At 45.3% G+C, this 22,024-nt stretch overlaps 1 protein-coding gene across 1 annotated transcript in view; it reads left to right on the top strand.

The window, feature by feature from the left end:
• The first annotated feature begins 2,056 nt into the window (after positions 1 to 2,056).
• The window catches only part of LOC135528289 (nucleolar protein 4-like), a 31,075-nt gene continuing 11,107 nt past the window's right edge, over positions 2,057 to 22,024 (top strand). The window contains exons 1-5 of the mRNA XM_064957266.1: positions 2,057 to 2,582; positions 12,855 to 13,010; positions 15,425 to 15,536; positions 16,323 to 16,432; positions 19,790 to 19,931. Of these exons, the coding sequence (XP_064813338.1) occupies positions 2,241 to 2,582; positions 12,855 to 13,010; positions 15,425 to 15,536; positions 16,323 to 16,432; positions 19,790 to 19,931 (862 nt within the window). The 5' untranslated portion in view covers positions 2,057 to 2,240. The remainder of the gene's footprint in view (positions 2,583 to 12,854; positions 13,011 to 15,424; positions 15,537 to 16,322; positions 16,433 to 19,789; positions 19,932 to 22,024) is intronic.

Below are 22,024 nucleotides of genomic sequence, written 5' to 3'. Positions count from 1 at the left end.
GACTGAGACTGATTCAGTATCACTCCCACTCATTACGCCTGCCTCTTATTCTCTCATTCAGTCTCACACTCTCTCTGTCTCTGTCCATCTCAGTGATGCTCTCTCATCTCTCCTCTCTCTCTCTCTCTCTCTCTCTCTCTCTCTCTTTCTCTCTCTCCCTCTCTCTCTCTCTCTCTCTCTCTCTCCCTCTTTCTCTCTCACTACCTCAGACACCGTAAACTAGAGCTTTTGCACTGCCAAGTACTTGCCCAAAGTTGGTGTTTGTGTTAGTGCTGGTCTGGAGTAAAAGCCTACACAGAGAGAGAGAGAGAGAGAGTTTGTGTGTGTGTGTGTGTGTGTGTGTGTGTGTGTGTGTGTGTGTGTGTGTGTGTGTGTGTGTGTGTGTGTGTGTGTGTGTGTGTGTGTGTGTGTGTGTGTGTCTGTGTGTCTGTGTGTGTGTGTGTGTGTGTGCTGTGTATGCATACCCATGTCAGTGCTCAGTGATGGTGTGCCTATGTGTTTCAGCAAAGAGTCAGCAAACAAGAAAAACTGTGAAACGGAAAACAGCCTAACATTCCTACTCAAATCATGTCCCCAGCAGATGCCGGGACTTATGTAGCCTTGAGCCGGACCTTTCAGTTGGCTAGCTAATCCACTCACCCATCACTAATGCAAGCCAGTCCTGCCAGAGAGATATCTATCAAATACCACATGATGAAACTAAAATAAATAGCCTTGTCTGTTTGGGGCTGGGTAATTCACACACACAAACACATTTTTGCTTGGCCTGGGAACTATCGATTCAGCTGAAGCTGGTCATTATTCAGTGGGAGGATGAGGAAGTGAGAGCAGAGGGGTGGGACTATTGTCCAGAATTCCATTGTGAGTCAGAGAGGGAGGATGGAGAGATGAGGATGGGGCATCCCACTCACCCTCCACTCTGCTCTGCACAGCTGGAGCCTCTGCTGTGCTGCTGTCATGGCAACAGCAGCAGTCACCACCAGCAGCAGTCCCAGCATGGTCCTACACAGAGGCCAGGAGAACTCACACACATATGGGTACAGAGAACACACAGGGGAACATTATAGGACACTAGACAGGCATGCTAAAATGTAGACCTACACAGAGCACAGTGACACAAAAAAAATATGCCAGAGAGCCTAAAGGGCATTTTAACTCAGATCTGAGTATATTGAACGCCTTGGATTTTCTTTGTGTCAATGTGGGTGGAATAGCACACAGAAAGACAGAGTTGATTGGGGGGGGGGGGGGGGGGCAGATGCACATGTGATATAATATTTAAAGGCCTACAATTGAGTATTATGTCCAGACCTGGCCTGATGTCAGTTTCTTTTTGCTAGTGGAAATGCTGTTTTTTCATGACCACCAAACGCACAGGGTGTAATATGTCTTATTCATATTTGAGGAAAATCCACATTGGAGCACGGGCGTCGTTTGTGTAGGCCATCGGACATTTTCTCTCTACGATTAGGCTACTGCTTTGTAATCTACCATTCCCTTTCAGAAAACGCATTTAAATTATCCTAAAATGCTTGGTTTTCGAGGTTGTCTTTATAGCCTATTGCTTCTTTGAGAATATATATTTCAACGGAACGTCCGAAGCGGTTCAGGCTGGTGCACGCGCAGGTCCCATTCAAACAGGTGGGAAGCAGAGAAACAATCCTGGTTGCGCAAGGTTGCGGTGCGCGTGATTGATGATCAGATTGCCTACGTGGCTCTATTCCGATTAGGCCTAAATGTTTGAGAATTGTCACGGTTTTCACTTGATTCTGCATCAGCTCTGACCAACAATTGTGTCGAATGTCTAAAAGTAAGTCAATAGACAACCACAGTTCAACGTATTTTTCCATCTATGCCTCCCCTGTGTTCTTTGTTGTTTGGTGAGCAGCACTGTGTTTTTCCTCTCCATATCTCAGCCTCCAGTCAAGAGACCGTTTGCGCACAGGTGGGAGATACCCGCTCTATAGGACAGCCCCCCTCCCTCAGTTCCTCAGTGGATGATGTGAGCAAGTGACATTTTGCCGTTGCGGTTCGGGACAGCAGGTGAATAGTCTCTGCAAACAGGTGCGAGGCGGCCCGAATCAGTTTCCTACGCCTTCATTCCAGCTGACAAGGAAGAGGAGAAAGCCATCGTAGTTGCGGAACCATCCTCCTCGACGCGGGACGGGAGAGGAGGGGGAAACCTGCATAATAGCTATTTTATTATTTGAAGAGCCAAACGGGTTATAAGATCGAACGCTATGGCAACAAAAAAATCATCATGCACGGATGTAACGAAAAGAAGCCGGAGTCCCGTCGTTTTAGGAGCGGAGATGTTCAGTGAATTTCAGGACTGGTGCCTCCGGACATATGGGGACTCGGGTAAAACAAAGACCGTCACCCGGCGAAAATACAACAAAATCATGCAGACACTGTTGCAAAACGAAGAGTCGGACGGCATGTATGTCGACAATAGCCACATCAATGCCAAATTCAAATTTTGGGTGAAGTCGAAAGGGTTTCAGGTCGGGAGCAACATTCTGGGAGAGCACAAGAAAGGAGGGTCAGGGAAGCCCGTCCTATATGTCCCAGTCAAGTCAACGGTAAAGTGTGTGTGTGTCTGTGCCAAGTCAATGGTAAAGTGTGTGTGTGTTTGCGCGCGCGCGCATGAGACGTCCTGTTATCGTCAATGAAACCTATTAGATTTCACCACAACCACATGCACCTGTCATAACCTATTTGATTACAACTTTTCAGCGTTTGGCTTTCCCCCTTGATCCCAACCTATTCACAGAAAGCTCGGTTTGACCGATTCTCTCATCCTTTCAACAGAGCAGTCACACTCCCATCCCCAGCTGCCATAGCAACGCCGGTGCCTATAGAAGCAACATCGCCAGTGTGGGGTATCATTCTGTGGTCGTCTGGCAAATGACTCGTTTAATGTCCTGTCAACGGAACGCTATGCTACTAAGCACTATTTATGAGTTAATAGCCCATTCACAACATAAAAAGTATGTATTGTCCAGACTCCTGACATGTAGGACAATTGAGTGTGCGCGCATACATTGGGTGCCAGCGAGCGGTGTGCCCAAATTGTGGAGATGCCGGGGTGCTTGGCGTATCCCTTAGAGGAGGACATTGTATGGAAGGGGGAGGTGAGGGTTTATAGATTAACAAAATAATGTATCATGTTCCACTTTACCTCGTATAATAGCCCTATAGCATAAATCCACTAAATCCATCCGGCTTTCCAAGGGGATGGGTAAATGCGCAGCACCACGCATTATTTTTTCGTTCTAATGTCTTGTACTAAATGACAAACAGTAATTTATATTGACAAGAATACAATAATTTACGTGCACATGCTATGAAAGCAAAACTATCCACGGTGTCAATCCGCGTAGTTATGTGTGCACCCCGCAACTTTACATTGCCCAGTGCAGGATAGATGCGGATCGTTCCACAGGCACTCGTTGCTCTGGTAACCAATCATACCTGCATAGTTCCTACACTTGCATGTATTTTCATGACTTAGTACATTTATCCATATTCATAAAACGTTCGATTTTGATGTATGCTTATAAATAAATAAAAGTGATATATTGCATTTGTACTATGTTGGACGTAAAACCACCGTGCGTAGTTGATCCCCGTGAGGGTCTCCGGTGGGAACAAAAGGGAAGACTATCCAGCAGATGCATATAGCGGCATCCTGCCTCTATCAAAGTTAAAACCACTGCTGCTTAGAATTGACATTTGAATGATTTCACCATATGATAATCTCGTGCAATATAGCTTAAATGTATTACAATTTTTGTTAACCATGTGTTCATCTGAGGTGAAATTGTAAATTATTTATTTAGGTAGGCTATAGGCTACTTGGGGTTGGAAATGTAGATGGATGAACATCCTATCTGATACATTAATTATCTAGGCTGATTGACCAAAGTTTAAGAAAACACTCTTTATAGGCACAGGATAGAGGTTATGTGTGTGTTTGTTCAGTGCCAGTTGAGACGGACACCATTTTATATGATGCCTTCGGGGAATCACACCCACCCCCACCATGGTGTTGGGACAAGCTCTCCAAGGACCCTCAAGATTAGTGTGAACAATAGACTCAAATTACAAGAACAGTTTTGAATATCAGATCCGCTGCGGCGTGGTTTATTGGATTGAGGCGTGGATTATTTGATCGATCCTTCCTCAGGTGTTTTACCTGTGTTAATGTGTAGCCTTTATTTTTTCGGCTGAACTACCTAACTGCACCTGGTCCTAAAGGCTAGATAGTTTCTCATGATTAAGAGTCTTGGCAGGTGCATCTAGAGTTGGAGATTTAGTTGAGTTTTTCTTTCTCTTTTGTATCTTGGATGATGGAGCGCTAAATAACTTTTTGTGTTTACCACAACATTTATTACGCACAGGTATTAATCTACACTTTACTTTTCATTATGTCATATTATAGTGCTGAGATGTCTCAGTTTTCAACACTTTATCCATTCTATATTGCTTGTGGGCAAAAGCCTTTTGTTTTGACACGGTTTTATGTACAAACCCAGAAATAGCTGATGCCACTCTGTGAGGGCCAAGTTTGTAAATGTCCTTGTTCTACAGTGATGAATGGTTAGCGCCTGGGCGGGACACTGTTTTCTCTTTCTAACATTCATGTCTGAGGATAGTATGCCAATCATGTTAAAGATGTCATTTCTAGTTCTACTGTATGGAAGGAAAGTCTTCCTGAATAGTATGTACCTCTAGTTATTGAAGGGACACAGCAGGGGACTCCCCCATGTCCTACCCCCACTTGTGCAAAACTAGACAACAAATAGAACAACAAAGCAAACACAAGGCAGTCATTTCATCAGTAATGAAAGTGGGAAGTGGAAAGTCAAATAGTGAAGTAGAGGTGCAATTAGATGCAAGAATGGTCAATGTGTATCAGTGTGAGCGTGGAGGTGATTTGAGTGTGTGTTCTCTTGTCTGTCAGCCGGTAGTATGCCGTCTTTGACTGTTCCCTTGCTGAGTGGTAGATAGTGTATCAGTCGATTTAATGGTCATGTGCTATCAGTCCTCAGATCTCTCTCTCTCTCTTCTTCATTCTCTCACTGTCCGCTTGAAGCCTATACCACTGTGCCACCCAAATATAAATGTGTACAAGATACAGAGATTGGGTACACTGTAAAGGGGTTGCCATGAATTTGACAGTCATTTACAGGCAGCTCGGTGGCAAGTCAAATTCTGTATTTCATATTACAGTACATCTACTGTAATATAAATATGGTTTCAAAGCAAGTACTGCGTAATGATTGATTGTTTTATACTGTAAAAAAGTACACACACATGCACACACACACACATGCACGCACACACACACACACACACACACACACACACACACACACACACACACACACACACACACACACACACACACACACACACACACACACACACACACACACACACACACACACACACGCATACACACACACAGAGAGAGTACAAAACCACAACGCTCAACACCCTCAGTGCCCCTCCTGTGTGGTGGTGGGGGGGGGCGTGTTTTCAGAGTGTGGCGTTGGGAGGCCCCTCTGCAGCTGCTCCTGGGGTGTGCCAAGTTTCACTGAGGGCGCAGGCAGGGGGGCTAAATGAGGGGGAGGTTGGTTGGGGATGGGGGCAAGGGTTGCATGGCTAGTGGTTGATGGGCAGGCAGGAACCTTTTTTCAGTTGGTGTAAACACAGAGGGAGTTATACAGGTTAGTCCAGTAGTGGAAGGAAAGAGACAGACACTGACTAAAGGGAATGGGTTTTTTAAAGAGTTTTGTAGCACGAGCCTAGTGCAAACTAAATTTCAGACAGCTGATGGGATTGTTTGGAATTTCTCTCTCTCTTTCCCTTTCACACACTCTCTCTCTCTCTCTGTCTATATCACGAGTCCTTTCTCTCGCTCTCCGTCTGTATGTCTGAGAGCCTGAGCAGTGCTTAGACAATATCAGCAGGCCTCAGTGTGGGGATGCAACCTGCTTTTGCTCTCATTATGTCTTGATTAGAGCCCAGTCAGTGAGGAGGAGAATATAACAATTGATAGACCACGGCACGGTGAGATGTTCTGCAGTCATACACTACTGCAGACATGCCCACTGTAGTGGTACATTCACACGTTACCATTACTAGATTTATTGATTCATATCGGCCTGTCGTTTTTTTGTTTTACATTATTAATAGCAGAGATGTATTGTACACCGACAGATACTCTGCCACCATATATAATACAGTCTAACACCAATCTGGTTTGCACACATAGTCATTTATTGAGCTATAGGTGTGCCCTCCATTTCTAAGCGGAATGTTGTGTTCATTTCTCTCTTGTTGCTCTAAATATGGCTCCGGAAAATATTAACGGATGAGAGCGGTTGCTTTTTAGTTGCCATGCCAACGGGAAACCTTTACATATCTCTATCCCTCATTCACAATCTGGATTTGGTAGGACTTTCTCACCACACACACACACAGCACAGCCTCAGGTATGGGACTCCACGTGTAAGATGCTGCGGGAAGTGCTGTCATCAAAGGGCATAAAGGGTTCATTGACGTCGACAATGCTCTATGAACCTTTCTCCCTGGGAGAGCTGTAAACCCATTGAATAGAGTATTGTAACTTGATGAAAAACAATAGGAAGGAACAGGTGAGGTGTGGGAGTGGTTGAGGATGTCCCGTCTGAGACAGACAGGGAACGTTTGTGTTCTGCCATCAAAATGGAGCAAGAGCGCCATCATTATTATCTGATTAATTATTCCACATCTCCTGAGAGCTCCCCTCTGTTAGGAGGGCACGGAGTCAAAAGAATAGTGCTCCTTTCATTCAACACCATTTGCATTAATGCTAACAGTTTTGCATGGCACAACTCCAGCATAATCTAGCCTTTCTTTCTGTCCCTTCTATTCAGTCTCTGCGTGTTTGTTATGACTGTACCTAGGTTATCAGGCCTACAAATGCTAAATACCTTATCCAAAGCCACACGTTTGCTCTTTACTCTCAACCTGGCAAGATTAGAGAGAATTTACCTTAATACAAAAAGCACAATGGGATATAATGTACTGTTTTAATGTTGGTTTTTCATCAACAAGGCCTCTCTTAAACCAAGTCTCCAATTCACCTACTTTTGCGTGCTGTGTTCATTTCAGTGCTTTGGCCATATGGAAGTGTCTCCATTGCCTCCTCAACTTCATCCCTATACAGTTTATTTTACAGAGAATGAAAGATATTTCATTTGGCCCTCAGCGCCCCTTCAAATAAATTATGTGCAAGGCTCCTCTGCTTTGGATGTAGATGACACACATAGACACATTACATACAGAGAGAGATGATGCAACCACTTATTTTTGTGAATGAGGCCTCTTCTAGGACAAGAGGATTCGGTAGACCTACATATTTGAAGCCAATGTGTTCCTAGCCTTTTGGTAATATATTTGTAATGAATCTCTAATAAGCTGTGCACAGAGTTTGATATTGGAGTGTGTCCTTATGCGAGTGTGTGTTTTTGTGTGAGAGAGTGAAAATGTGTATGTTACTGTGTGTGTGTGTGCCTGTACAAAGAGGGGGTCGTTGATCGTGCTGCTCTGTTTTTCCTCCCCTCAGCACCCTCTCTGTTGCCATGGAGAGACAGTTCTTTGCTCCCATAGGAGGATAAATTAACACCATTTTTAACTGGCCTGGGGGCGCCCCCTGTGTGGGAGAGTCTGAGCTCTGCTCTAGATCTCAGCACACACACACACACACACACACACACACACACACACACACACACACACACACACACACACACACACACACACACACACACACACACACACACACACACACACACACACACACACACACTCACACAGCCTTACGCCTCGGTGTTAAATCTTACTACTACACTCGACTACTATCATTTTTTTTATGCTGTAGCTGGACAAATATTTAACAACCCGAACATTGTAACAGAAATAGAAAATATGTAGTAATTAAGTAGCAATAACACAAAGATGATGAAAGGCCCAGATTGCAGAACCCATGTGTAGTACATCAGGATGTTCTGTTTGGGGTGGTGACTGGAACATCAACAGAGGGATGGGGTCTGTCAGGGCCTGGATGAGTTATTGGGACTGTCACACACTCTATCATTTAATGATCATCATGGGAGTGCGAAAGACAGAGAAAGAGAGAGAAAGAAAAGGAAGGGGGGGGGGGCAGGGAACGGGACATAGGGGGAGAGCATGGCAGACCTAATGTGGATTTAATGAAGGGGTTTTATGAACTGAGGGAGAGTGAGCAAAGGAACGGGGAGAAGAAAAGAGAAAGGGGGTAATAAACGAAGGAGGCCGGCAGAAAGAGGAGAGGTTTTAATAAGGGGGGCAAGGAGATTATGTTTTATACATATGTAGGAGCTTAATTTGAGCCAGTTTGCTACATCAGGAAAATAATCCTACAGCAACAGGAAATGTGAATTATTATGTGGATTATAATTAATGGACCTTTTGTTGAGGTAGATTTTTTACAAGGGAAAAAGTCTGAAATGTCAAAGTGGGAATTGCAAACTTCAAAAGCCTCTTTAAACTGCATTGCAGGACACATCTGTATGTCCTCACTGCTGCTCCCCCCTCCTACCCCCTCCCTAATGAGGACACCAGGGCTTTCCCATTTATGCATCCATTATCTTGCTGATGGATTTACAAGGGGAGATGGGACTTTAAAAGGTGACCTGTTGTTACATTTGCAATGAGATAATCTGAGTAATTAGTGCTGTTGACAAAGCCATCCGTTACCCCCAATGTCCCTCTTTCGTTCTCCCGCTGTCCCTCTTTCGTTCTCCCGCTGTCCCTCTTTCTTTCTCCCACCGTCCCTCTTTTGTTGGGGCTCCGTCTATCTGCCACCACCACCCATAACCAACTGCGTATGATTACAGCTCTCTTCTTGTGTAGTGTTGTCTATCATACACAATATGTGTTCTATTTTATTTACACAGAGCTATACTGTATCTGCGGTATTGCTACCGGCAGTATTTGTGAAAACATACAATTGTAAACCCTGTATATATTTTAATGGCTGTGGAGCTTTACAGTGTTTGCTCTCCCTCCTCCATTGAGGATAAATTGCCCTTTCCATTTGAGATGTTTGCTGTGGTTTTCTCCCTTCCTCTGTCCACTGGCCTGTCTGTGTGACCCAGCTGCCTCCAGCCCCCCCGAACCGTCTGTGTGCAGGACCGCTCCTCTCCTCCGCTCTCTCCTTTCCCCTCAGCGACTCTCTCTCTGCTAGTGTGTGTGACTGCCAGGGGGGGTGGGGGTGGCCGGGCCGAATCAACCCCTCCAGTCTCCTAGCAACAGAGCTGTTTGGAGCGGGACAGGGAGAGAGAGAGAGAGAGAGAGAGAGAGAGAGAGAGAGGGGGATGGGGGTATGCTGTGGCTCGGGAGAGCAGTCCTATGGGATTAGAAAGATGGAGAAAAGGAGAAAGGGGAAGATGTAGAGAGAGAGGAAACAGGAAGAGAGACAGTTGGAGTGTTGATAGGTTTATGTGGTGATGGTGATTAGGGTTGCTGACATGTCTCCCTCCTGTAAAACACTGTGATGCTGATGAGACCACATATTTACCATTCAACAGCTGGTCTTCTCCAGCTACGCAACATACACCTTGTGGACTATGCTGAAAAAACAGATCGAACATTTAAACACATAAACTTGAGTGTGCCGCACACACACGCACACACACACACACACACACACACACACACACACACACACACACACACACACACACACACACACACACACACACACACACACACACACACACACACCACACACACTGTGTGAATTAATGGTCAAACTACCCTTTGAGCGCATATGTTGCAAGTGAAGAGTTCTTCTGTTTATCTTCACTGGCAATCTGCAACCCTTCTAAGGCAGTGTTTCCCAATCTCGGTCATGCCCCCCCCCCCATGGGTGCACGTTTTGTTTTTTGCCCTAGTACTACACAGCTGATTCAAATGACCAACTCAGCATAAGGCTGTGTAATGCTAGGGCAAAAACCAAAACCTCGGGCCCAGGACCGCATCTAAGGGATGCTAAATCTTTTGGACAAATGAATGGCTGGATTGAGTCTGGGTTGATTCCTGCCAAGGGTGATGGAGTCTTGTCTGCTGCACCACAGTTCACTGAAAAACAAAGAGGACATAGGAGGCAATAATAGCAATAGAAATCTTGGTTAGTGAGATATACAGTATGTTGTAGTGTCAGAGAGGACAATGGCAGATCTAACACTGGTAGATGTCTGGATATGTGCAGTACAAGAGTGTCCCGGGTTGGATCCTATTTGGAGTATGCTGAAAATAATGGACCTGTTCACTATTTTTGTCCTGAATAATGATGATGTCATCAGGAAAATGATACCTAACAGGAGTGATGATGATTAGGATTGTTAGTATTATTATTTCATTATCATTAGCCTATTACATTAAGAACATGCTGACAGGGAGGGAGAGTGGCTACAGAGAGAGAGGAGACGGGCCGGATTAAAACAAACCCGCTCGGTGAGCTGGTTTTAGTTGCCATGGCAACGATCATTACCTTGCACTTGGGAGAGCAGGAGCAGGGAGAATGGGGAAGAAAGAACGAACGGGACATAGGTAGAGAGAGAGGAGGAGCTAAATAAATGTCAGACAGCAGGAGCAGGATTCGAAATATCAGAGGAGAGAAAAATGATATACAGTATAATAAAAAGAGTGAGATTCCTCATTGATGCCGGACATAACTTTCTGAAATGTGTTTCCTCCTCGAGAAACACTGAGTCCCACCTAGAACACATCCCCTGACATCTCACAACTTTTGGCATCTACATTTGTACTGTGTACCAGGGACTTAACTAGATGTATATAATATTCCGTTCTTTTGTTTCATTGACCTCAGCTTCTATTCAGGGCTGTACATCATGTACATCAACCTCAGTTCACATATTTATTTGCATAAAAGTCATTTCTTGAGGAAGTGATACACCAGATGAAATGAACACCACCACAAGAGAGAAAAACAACGTAATACTGAATAGAGACAAATGTAACAAGGAAAAGAAAGAACTTGAGGGAGAAAGAGAGAGAAGGCCCAGTGTTGCTCTGGTGGAAGAAAGAAAGCCCATGTGGTAAGTGGGCTATTAAGCAACAAGGCCGTTGTCGTAGCGATATGAGTTCCAACTGAGTGTCACATGACCCTCTGCCCTGCACACCTGCCCAAGAGAGAGATTGTGGCCGTTCCTATGGTGACGGGGTCAGCGGCACTGGAAGCAGGGTGGATGTTGGAGGTTGGCTGTAGGAGGAGCTGTCGGCATTGTACAGTACAGGACGGGGTGTTATTTTTAAACACTGACTGCAGGGATGAGGTGGTGCTGGTGGGGACATTGAATGAAGCCGCAGCTATCTCTCCCTCTCTCTCTCTCTCTCTCTTTCTCTGCAGTGGAGCAATCTCAGAGTCTGTGTAACAGAGAGAGAGACTGACTCTGCAGGGATGAAGAAGCTCTGCTGAGGGGAAGCTAATCTGGCAGCTAATTCTCTGAACACAAGATGGATCGAGGCCCACTGCAGTACACTAGCCCCAGCCCCAGCAGTGATCTGGCCAGTGGGTGTGTGATGATACCCAGAGCCAGAAGCAGCCGCCTGAGCCAGTGACATCTGTCAGGAAACACTCTGTTAGGCTAGCCCGAGACGCAGCCAGTCTGTAGAGCAGGGAGCTACTTAGACACAGACAGGCAGCTAGCCTGTAGAGCAGGGAGCTACTTAGACAGAGACAGGCAACTAGCCTGTAGAGCAGGGAGCTACTTAGACACAGACAGGCAACTAGCCTGTAGAGCAGGGAGCTACTTAGACACAGACAGGCAGCTAGCCTGTAGAGCAGGGAGCTACTTAGACACAGACAGGCAGCCAGCCTGTAGAGCAGGGAGCTACTTAGACACAGACAGGCAACTAGCCTGTAGAGCAGGGAGCTACTTAGACACAGACAGGCAGCTAGCCTGTCGAGCAGGGAGCTACTTAGACACAGACAGGCAGCTAGCCTGTAGAGCAGGGAGCTACTTAGACACAGACAGGCAGCTAGCCTGTAGAGCAGGGAGCTACTTAGACACAGACAGGCAGCTAGCCTGTAGAGCAGGGAGCTACTTAGACACAGACAGGCAGCTAGCCTGTAGAGGAGTGAGCTACTTAGACACAGACAGGCAACTAGCCTGTAGAGCAGGGAGCTACTTAGACACAGACAGGCAGCCAGCTTGTAGAGCAGGGAGCTACTTAGACACAGACAGGCAACTAGCCTGTAGAGCAGGGAGCTACTTAGACACAGACAGGCAGCCAGCCTGTAGAGCAGGGAGCTACTTAGACACAGACAGGCAGCCAGCCTGTAGAGCAGGGAGCTACTTAGACACAGACAGGCAGCTAGCCTGTAGAGCAGGGAGCTACTTAGACAGAGACAGCAGCACTGGACATCTCAGTAGAGCTGAACCTGTGGTGATTTGTCCTGGACCCTGCCTGAGCTGCTCCATATTTGTCCCTCCTGTGTGCTGATCCATATTGCTCTGCTGAATCATCATCACTGTTCTCAAAGCTGGGATAAGAAAACCATCTTGTTAACATTCACACTACGAGCCCTGTAGCCTCAGGGGTTCAGATATTTTCAGATTTTCATGACCGTTATGTTTCGGAGATCTTTTTCCATAGAGAACTGAAACACACACACACACACACACACACACATGCATGCATGCACAACACACCCACACGTGTACACCCCCCCCCCCCACACACACAGTGTCTTCTCAGGCAGGGTATTGAATGTTTCCCTCTCTGTCTTCCAGTGTGCAGATGCAGGCTCGGCCCAGGACAGCTCGTCCCTGAAGAGGGTGGCAGTGGTGGAGGACTTCTTCGACATCATCTATGCCATGCATGTGGAGATGGGTGCCGACCCTGGTAGAGCACCTAAACACGCTGGCCAGAAGAAGACCTATAAAGCAGTAAGACTGGCACTGAGCCAACATAAACAATCAGTTCACCAATAGGCATCCTATATAGACTGTACTAAAGCATCTTTCTATTCTCTTAGAAACTGCCACATAAAATATGCCTTTTATAGACTGGCTATTTCTTATTCATAGCATCAGTAGTTACTAAGACAACCATGCATCCTCAACAGGAGACAAAAGTATAAATGACTACCGACCTGTAGCACTCACGTCTGTAGCCATGAAGTTCTTTGAAAGGCTGGTTATGGCTCACATCAACACCATTATTCCAGAAACCCTAGACCCACTCCAATTTGCATACTGCCCCAACAGATCCACAGATGATGCAATCTCTATTGTGCTCCACACTGCCCTTTCACACCTGGACAAAAGGAACACCTATGTGAGAATGCTATTCATTGACTACAGCTCAGCGTTCAACACCATAGTGCCCTCAAAGCTCATCACTAAGGATCCTGGGACTAAACACCTCCCTCTGCAACTGGATCCTAGACTTCCTGATGGGCCGCCCCCAGGTGCTAAAGGTAGGTAACAACACATCTGCCGCGCTGATCCTTAACACGGGGGCCCCTCAAGGGTGCGTGCTCAGTCCCCTCCTGTTCTCCCTGTTCACTCATGACTGCACAGCCAGGCACGACTCCAACACCATCGTTAAGTTTGCCGATGACACAACAGTTGTAGGCCTGTTCACCAACAACGATTAGACAGCCTATGGGAAGGAGGTCAGAGACCTAGCTGTGTGGTGCCAGGACAACAACCTCTCCCTCAACGTGATCAAGACAAAGGAGATCATTGTGGACTACAGGAAAAAGAGGAATGAGCACGCTCCTATTCTCATTGACGGGGCTGCAGTGGAGCAGGTTGAAAGCTTCAAGTTCCTTGATGTCCACATCACCAACCAACTAACATGGTCCAAGCACACCAAAACAGTTGTGAAGAGCGCATGACAAAACCTATTCCCCTCGGCAGACTGAAAAGATTTGGCATGGTTCCTCAGATCCTCAAAAGGTTCTACAACTGCACCACTGGTTGCATCTACGCCTGGTATGGCGACTGCTCGGCATCTGACCGTAAGGCACTACAGAGGGTAGTGCAAACGGCCCAGTACATAACTGGGGCCAAGCTTCCTGTCATCCAGGACCTCTATACAAGGTGGTGTCAGGGGAAGGCCCTAAAAATTGTCAAAGACTCCAGCCACCCTAGTCATAGACTGTTCTCTCTGCTACCACAGGGCTAGTGGTACCGGAGTGCCAGTCTAGGTCCAAGAGGCTTCTAAACAGCTTCTACCCCCAAGCCATAATACAACTGATCATCTAATCAAATGGGTACCCAGACTAATTGCATTGTCCCCCCCCTCTTTTACGCTACTTTCTGTTATTATCTATGCATAAGTCACTTTAATAACTCTACCCACATGTATATATTACCTCAATTACCTCAAATAACCGGTGCCGCCACACATTGTACCGGTACCCCCTGTATATAGCCTTGCTATTGTTATTTCACTGCTGCTCTTTAATTATTTGTTACTTTATTTCTTATTTTTTAGGTATTTTTGGTAAAACTGCTTTGTTGGTTAAGGGATTGTAAGTAAGCATTTCACTGTAAGATCTACACCTGTGTGTATTGCATTCCTAGATTCTATGTTGCAACTGTATTCACCCAGTGTATTTAGGATCTAGTGAGGTCTGAAGAGCCAAGTCTGTGTCTGCAGCTGGGGGGTCTTTGTCTGTGTTGTGAGACAGTTTTGTAGGGAGCATGGCAGTTAAACCCCCTGGGGACCAGGGCCATTTCCCTCTCTTGCCTCTCGCCCCTGCCCTGTAGAGAGGTCCTGTCACATCTCATAGCACGTACCCTTTTGAGAAGCACTGAGCGCCATTGGGGCAGGGGCATAATATGGAGCTGTCACCTTGGCCTTCTGGGAAGTGCAGATTCCTCTGGTCGGCCTTTCCCTCTATGCTGCCCTGGGGGAGGGGGAGAGGGGGGTGAGCTGGGCATCCCTGCTGCCTTGCCATGGTCACATGAAGGTCGCCTTGTTTAGCAGGGAAACGCCAGTGGGGGCAGAGAGGCAGAGATAAACAGAGAAGGGAGATAGAGAGGGAGAGAGAGGGGAATATACATGAGTCAGCTGCAGCTGAGAGAGATAGAGCAGGTGAAGAAAAGGCCCCAGCTCCAGCATGGGATATCAAAGCAGAAATAGGTAGATGGTCAATTCAAACAGTCAGGATATCAGCAGCAGATGTGTGTGTGAGAGAGAGAAAGGTTTTTGGAGCATCCAGGAAGGATTCCTTCCAACCCCAGATAACACAGCATTAACATACTCACTGATCCCAGGCTTTAATAACAGTTTATACCTCCTCTACTTCTGCCCTGACCTGTGCCTTCTGACCTTTCCCCTGGCACAGATAGCGGAGACGTACGCCTTCCTGCCCAGGGAGGCAGTGACACGCTTCCTAATGAACTGTGGAGAGTGTCAGAAGAGGATGCACATCAATCCCAGCACTGCAGAGTTCAAAGGTTACTAACTCCCAAGTCAGTTTACTGGCTCCTGTTTATTAATTGACTGTATATATTTATTCAGTTATTAAAGTCTTGTTTGATAATAAAGACTCCTTTTAATTTGACATCTATCTGAATAGCAACAATTCCTTCTAAAGCTTTATAGGGGGTTATTGTTATAATGCATATCACCTTCCTACTACCTTTGTCAAAATGATGAATTGCAATGCTACTATACATATTGACCCATTGAATTGACTGCTAGTACATTTATAGCCCCATATTCATTGGGCTTCCCACACTCAACGCAGTGTCCAATCTGTCGTTTAAATATATAGTCGTGAGTCTCTGTGAATGTTTCGTAAGACATTTTTAGGGGCAATTAAAGGTGGAGGCCATCATTAAGCCAAGTGATTGAACAAAGACCCAAGAGGTCCTAAATAATGAATACAATGTTCCAATAGAAGGAGCATGGGGTCCCTCTAGTGGTCATGGCTGGGAACACAGAGGGCTTCCCACTGTTTAGGTTGCAGCATTAAAACAGCAGTTCATGACTCCAGATCTCAAGGGCCACCATGGTTGTCATTATTGCCTTTTAATCAGAGATTGACTCTGATTAAGATCAGAGGAACCAGATCAGATGAATGGACATTCCGGTCAAAGAAAACCAAAGTGTAGGGGTGTTGCGGAGCTCAAATGGCACGTGGGAGTACTCAAAAAGCTCTTAATGCGTAGTTTGCTTTACCTGATTGTTTGTTTTGGAAATGATCTTACTGTATGAGTGTTACTGTATTCTCTGTACAGAAAATGATCGACCAACCTCCTTGGTTCCGGACCTCATTGACTACAACATGCCACTGACTGCCACCTACCTGAAACAGATGAAACTACAGTGCATGACTGCCAATGAGCGGGTAAGGCATACAGTGTGTGTGTGTGTGTGATGGGGGTGGGGGTGGGGGTGGGGGGGGTGATCGAGGGGGAACATTTGCAACGTTTCCATATGCGAGTAGGGTGGACACCGATAGGTTTACATCCTCTGGAACTCGAGGACCCACTCAACTGCAATGGATTGCAACAACAACAAAATGAAGCCCAGATTGACTCTTCTCTTTATCTTCTTTGTCTAGAACTTTGCATTCAGCACAGGGACTAGCAGGATCTACTAGAAATATAATATCAAGTGCCATGAAAAAAAGATGGAGGGGTGAGGACAATGTTATGGTCAACCAACTATCTAAACACAGCAAGGGAGGCAGCAGATTCACCAATTAGAATCTAAAGACACTGACAGGATTTGATTATATGCCACACTGTAGGCTGCTGTAGACTGCTGTAGGCTGCTGTAGGTTACTGTAGGCTGCTGTAGGCTACTGTAGGCTGCTGTAGGCCACTGTAGTTTACTGTATCGTGAGAGTGACACCAGAGACAACACTCTGCCTCATTCTACTCCAACACTGGACTTCGTACGCACACCCGCGTGGTAGGATTGTATGGAAATCACCGTTGTTGATCCTAGACGTTTACACTTCACAATAACAGCACATACAGTTGACCGGGGCAGCTCCAGCAGGGTAGAAATTTGACGAACTGAGTTGTTGGAAAGGTGGCATCCTATGACAGTGCCATGCTGTAAGTCACTGAGCTCTTCATTAAGGCCATTCTACTGACAATGTTTGTCTATGGAGATTGCATGGTGGTGTGCTTGATTTTACACACCTGTCAGCAACGGTTGCGGCTGAAATAGCCAAATCCACTCATTTGAAAGGGTGTTCACATACCTTTGTATATATGGTGTATTTTGAAGATATTGCCGTGATACAGCTCAGTCAGTTACGTTTGGAATGAATCTCACCTTTGCCTGCCCAGTTGACATTGTGGCTGCAGGACATGGTAGCCTATGTCATAAATGATGTCACTTTTCACAGATTGTGCACGTTGTTTATTCATGCATAAATGCCTAAATTAATTAGACATGCATGTGCGTGTGTAAGAGAGAGAGGAGCAACAGAGCGAGAGAATAAAAAACAGCAACAGAAAGAGTGGTGGAGAGTTCTTGCAGAGGGCCCTTCTAATGTGCTGGTCATTGTGTTCCAAACACTATTGGAAGTTTGGGAGGGTGGTTAACATAGAACAGAATAGGGTATTCTATTTATTTACATCCCATGTTTCTGCATGCCGCTTCAGGTCTCCCTCATCCTTTATCACTCTCCATCTCACCCCTTTCTAGCTGTCTCTGCCTCTCTCCTCTTCTCTTTCCCCCTCTCTCACCCTCTATCTCTATATCTCCCTACCCTCTCTATCTTTCCTCCCCTCTCTATCTCTACTCCCCTCTCTATCTCTCTCCCCTCTCTATTTTTCCTCCCCTCTCTATCTCTCCTCCCCTCTCCCTCCTCCCCTCTCTCTCTCTCTCTCTCTCCTCCTCTCTCTCTCTCTTTATTACACCATGCATCACTTGGTACCTAATAGAGCCTTCAGTAAGTGCCTCAGCCCTCTACAGAAACCTCAGAGGAGTGTGTCGTGTTTCCTCCGGAGGGTATCAGTTCTTGGCTCTTACTGTACTGTACTATACTGTACTGTTCTGTTCTGTATGTGGGGCCAACTGTGTTCTCATACGTTCATGATAGATGCAAGGTATTAGCCAGTGTTTTCATAATAAGCTAACCCCATCTGCAACACCCCTGGCCTGGCAAGAGCAGTAGATGTTATTTTGTCATGCACACTGTAAAACCGGATTATTTCTGGCTACTCAAACATTTTGAGAAAACCGATTGCCTAAAAAAAATTAAAGAAAATAAACTTAAATAGCTGAAGTGAGCAGTACTACCTTCAAATGCATACAAATGCAGTTTTCTTGAGTAAGGTATGCTTACATTTAAGGCCCCCAGTAAGCCATGTCTCTAATCATTTCCCAGTGTGCCTTGCATTTTCAATTGAATTGTAGAGTTCCCACCCATGACCATTTGTTAGTGACAGGGACATGGTTGTTGAATTCTTTCATGTCCAGTCCTGTGGCCTTCACGAGGTGAGTTCCTAGGCAAATATTAAAATTATAATTGGGCCATGACATATATAATACGGCCTTATACAGTGGCCTGAAACTCACATCAGGCCTGCAAGTAGGGTTGCAAAATACTATAACATTCCCCCTCAAAATTTCAGTAATCTTCCATCCAGGATTTATGGAAAACATTGGAAATTTACCAGAATTTTACAACCCTAACTGTAAATCAACTTATCCTGGCTTGCGAAGTGATTTGTAATTCCTATTGGAATCTAGCCAGCTTTAGGCTATCCAACACTTGAAATTTGTATTCACCCACAACCTGCATTCATAATGACTGCCAGGGTTAAGAACAGTGGGAGGAAAATACCTAAGCCATTTAAACTGGAACAACCATTTCAGTAGCGGGTGCAAATTATTAACAAAATATGTTCTTTGTGTAGCCTAACATTTAATCAAACAATCACTCAATCTACATGCAAAAACACAGATATTAAAAACAATTCCAAAACATCTACCTGCAGTAGAGAATGCTGGGAAAAAAGTTCATTTGTTATCATATCTTAAAACAATTTAGTTGGTGTGACTTGTCAGTTAGTTTTGAGTCAGTACCACATAAACATTTTAAGTTATAATGATTTTTCATTAACTTTGAGTACAACTTACTAGAAGTATTGAGTTAAAAAATGCCTTGGCGTTTACAGTGCATATAGACCAGGCCTCTTTTGTAAGTAGATTATTTACCAAAGTCAGGGCAGAACAGCAGACTTTTCCACCTTGCCTGCTAGGAGAATCAAACCAGCAAACTTTCGGTTATTGGCCCAAACCTCTTAATTAACTGCTAGGCTACTCCTGAACACTCCTGGCTGTGTTCCTTTAGAGTGAACAAGTTTGGGGTTTCTACTTTCCACAGTTATAAATAACAAAGCTTCAAGACACATTATTTAATAAGGAGATTTTCTCAGGAGAAAATGGCATTGCCTAAACTTGGACTGAGTGTGGACTGTGCTTTCCATTTCCATTTTTGATAATGTACTCTTATTAAGCGTGTTTAACACATGTCCTGACTGCTAGCTCAAATGAAAAGTGGCAAAGGGGAAGCTTTTTGGTCTAGCCTTCGTTTTCCTGAGTGAGAGTGATTTACCTCGTGCAGTCTACTGCTCTCTTCAGCAGCCTATTCAGTTTTCCTAGACTTCTCCTCAGGGACGAAATCGTAGCTTGATAAGTGTCTCAATCTTCCTATTTCTCTGTCTCTCGCTCTCCTCAGGATGACAGTTCGGTGAGCAGTGAGGACATGGATATGACTGAGCCCACGTGGGTCTCTGCTGAGCGCCCTCCTGTCCCTGAGCTCAGTCCCCCCAATGGAGAGAATATACAAAGCCCACAGACTACACTCAAAGAGGAGGACGGTAAACTGCTGGCCTTTTTGTGCTTGTGTGTTTGTGTGCAGTATGTTCCTGCTTACACGCAATGGATGAGTTGGAGTTGGTGTGTACATTAATAGGTGTGTGTGTGTGTGTGTGGGAGGGGGGGGGGCATATACTCACAGTATTGGCAGCAACATGTGCTGTTATTAATGTACTAATCAAACCAACTCCCCCTTCATGTAGAGTGTTTCAGTACCCCAACCCAACCTTAATCCCTAATGCCTAAGGGCCTCCACCCACCCCCACCTCCATCCATGACTACCTCATGAAGGGAAAGTGGACATCCACTATAGATAACCGGTTATCAGTTTGTACTGAATAGTGTATTCCAAGAAAATGTCACAGATTTTGTACTGGCTGGATTCTTAGTAGTCAACACAATGGAAAAAAGACATACGAGGCCTCACAGACTCAGCACAACAATGGAAATCCCTGTGAGTGGGCCCTTTTAGATTTGAGTGTAGGAAAGGGAGACTTTGATGGTCCCCCCTGCCTTAGGGAAAAGGCGATGGTTAGAGTGGTAGAAATCAGCTGTCTTTGTGGTTTAACAGCATACCCCCAACAGTGTTATTGTCACACATCAATACAGTTCCCTCATACTTCATATGCCAGCCTTGTGAGGGTCTGTTTCCGCCCCTTCACCTCTTCCCCATCACGTCCTCCCCCACAATCCCATCATGTTCTCCCCCTCCTCCCTTCCTCCCTCCCTCCCCATCTCCATCCTTCCCCCGTTTGAAACCTCCATCATAACTCAAGCCTCCACTGCAAAAGCACCCCCTATTAGTTTGACAGCTGACCCCAATACCCCCCTCTTCTTATACAAACACTCTGACAGCTGACCCCAATACCCCCTCTTCCTATACAAACACTCTGACAGCACAACATATAGCATGTCGACCCCTCCCCCAACTAAGGAGAGAAATGATTGAGCAAACAAAAATATGTACACATTTACTCCATCAAAAACAACAGCCACACAGCGCATCGTCTCAACACACCAACCTAGCTTGGACCATTAGCAAAAACTCTATTGGCAGGATTTGTCTGTTTGCATTTTCATTCAAAATGGTGTAATGGTGAGATTTTTTTAAATGAATGGTAAACTCTGGATTTGTTGAGACTCAATTGAGTTAAACATAAATCTGTAAATCATTATACTACCTTGCGTTGCTGGGAATAGGTACAGTGGTGTTTCCATCAGTGGTGTTTCCATCAGTGGATTTTTACATCAGTGGTGTTTCCATCAGTGGTGATTCCATCAGTGGATTTTACATCAGTGGTGTTTCCATCAGTGGATTTTACATCAGTGGTGTTTCCATCAGTGGTGATTCCATCAGTGGATTTTTACATCAGTGGTGTTTCCATCAGTGGGGATTCCATCAGTGGTGTTTCCATCAGTGGTGTTTCCATCAGTGGATTTTACATCAGTGGTGTTTCCATCAGTCTTGTGTCCATCAGTGGATTTTCCATCAGTGGTGTTACCATCAGTGGTGTTTCCATCAGTGGATTTTACACCAGTGGATTTTTACATCAGTGGTGTTTCCATCAGTGGATTTTACATCAGTGGTGTTTCCATCAGTGGTGTTTCCATTAGTGGATTGTATATCAGTGGATTTTACATCAGTGGTGTTTCCATCAGTGGTGTTTCCATCAGTGGTATTTCCATCAGTGGATTTTCCATCAGTGGTGTTTCCATCAGTGGTGTTTCCATCAGTGGATTTTCTATCAGTGGATTTTACATCAGTGGTGTTTCCATCAGTGGTGTTTACATCAGTGGATTTTACATCAGTGGTGTTTCCATCAGTGGATTTTACATCAGTGGTGTTTCCATCAGTGGATTTTCCATCAGTGGTGTTTCCATCAGTGGATTTTCCATCAGTGGTGTCTTCATCAGTGGATTTTATATCAGTGGATTTTACATCAGTGGTGTTTCCATCAGTGGATTTTCCATCAGTGGTGTTTCCATCAGTGGATTTTACATCAGTGGTGTTTCCATCAGTGGATTTTTACATCAGTGGTGTTTCCATCAGTGGTGTTTCCATCAGTGGATTTTACATCAGTGGTGTTTCCATCAG

Source organism: Oncorhynchus masou, chromosome 33 (genome assembly GCF_036934945.1).
Source record: "Oncorhynchus masou masou isolate Uvic2021 chromosome 33, UVic_Omas_1.1, whole genome shotgun sequence".
NCBI lineage: Eukaryota > Metazoa > Chordata > Actinopteri > Salmoniformes > Salmonidae > Oncorhynchus > Oncorhynchus masou.
Note: the sequence above shows the minus strand (reverse complement) of the source record. Positions and strands in the feature narration are given on the sequence as shown.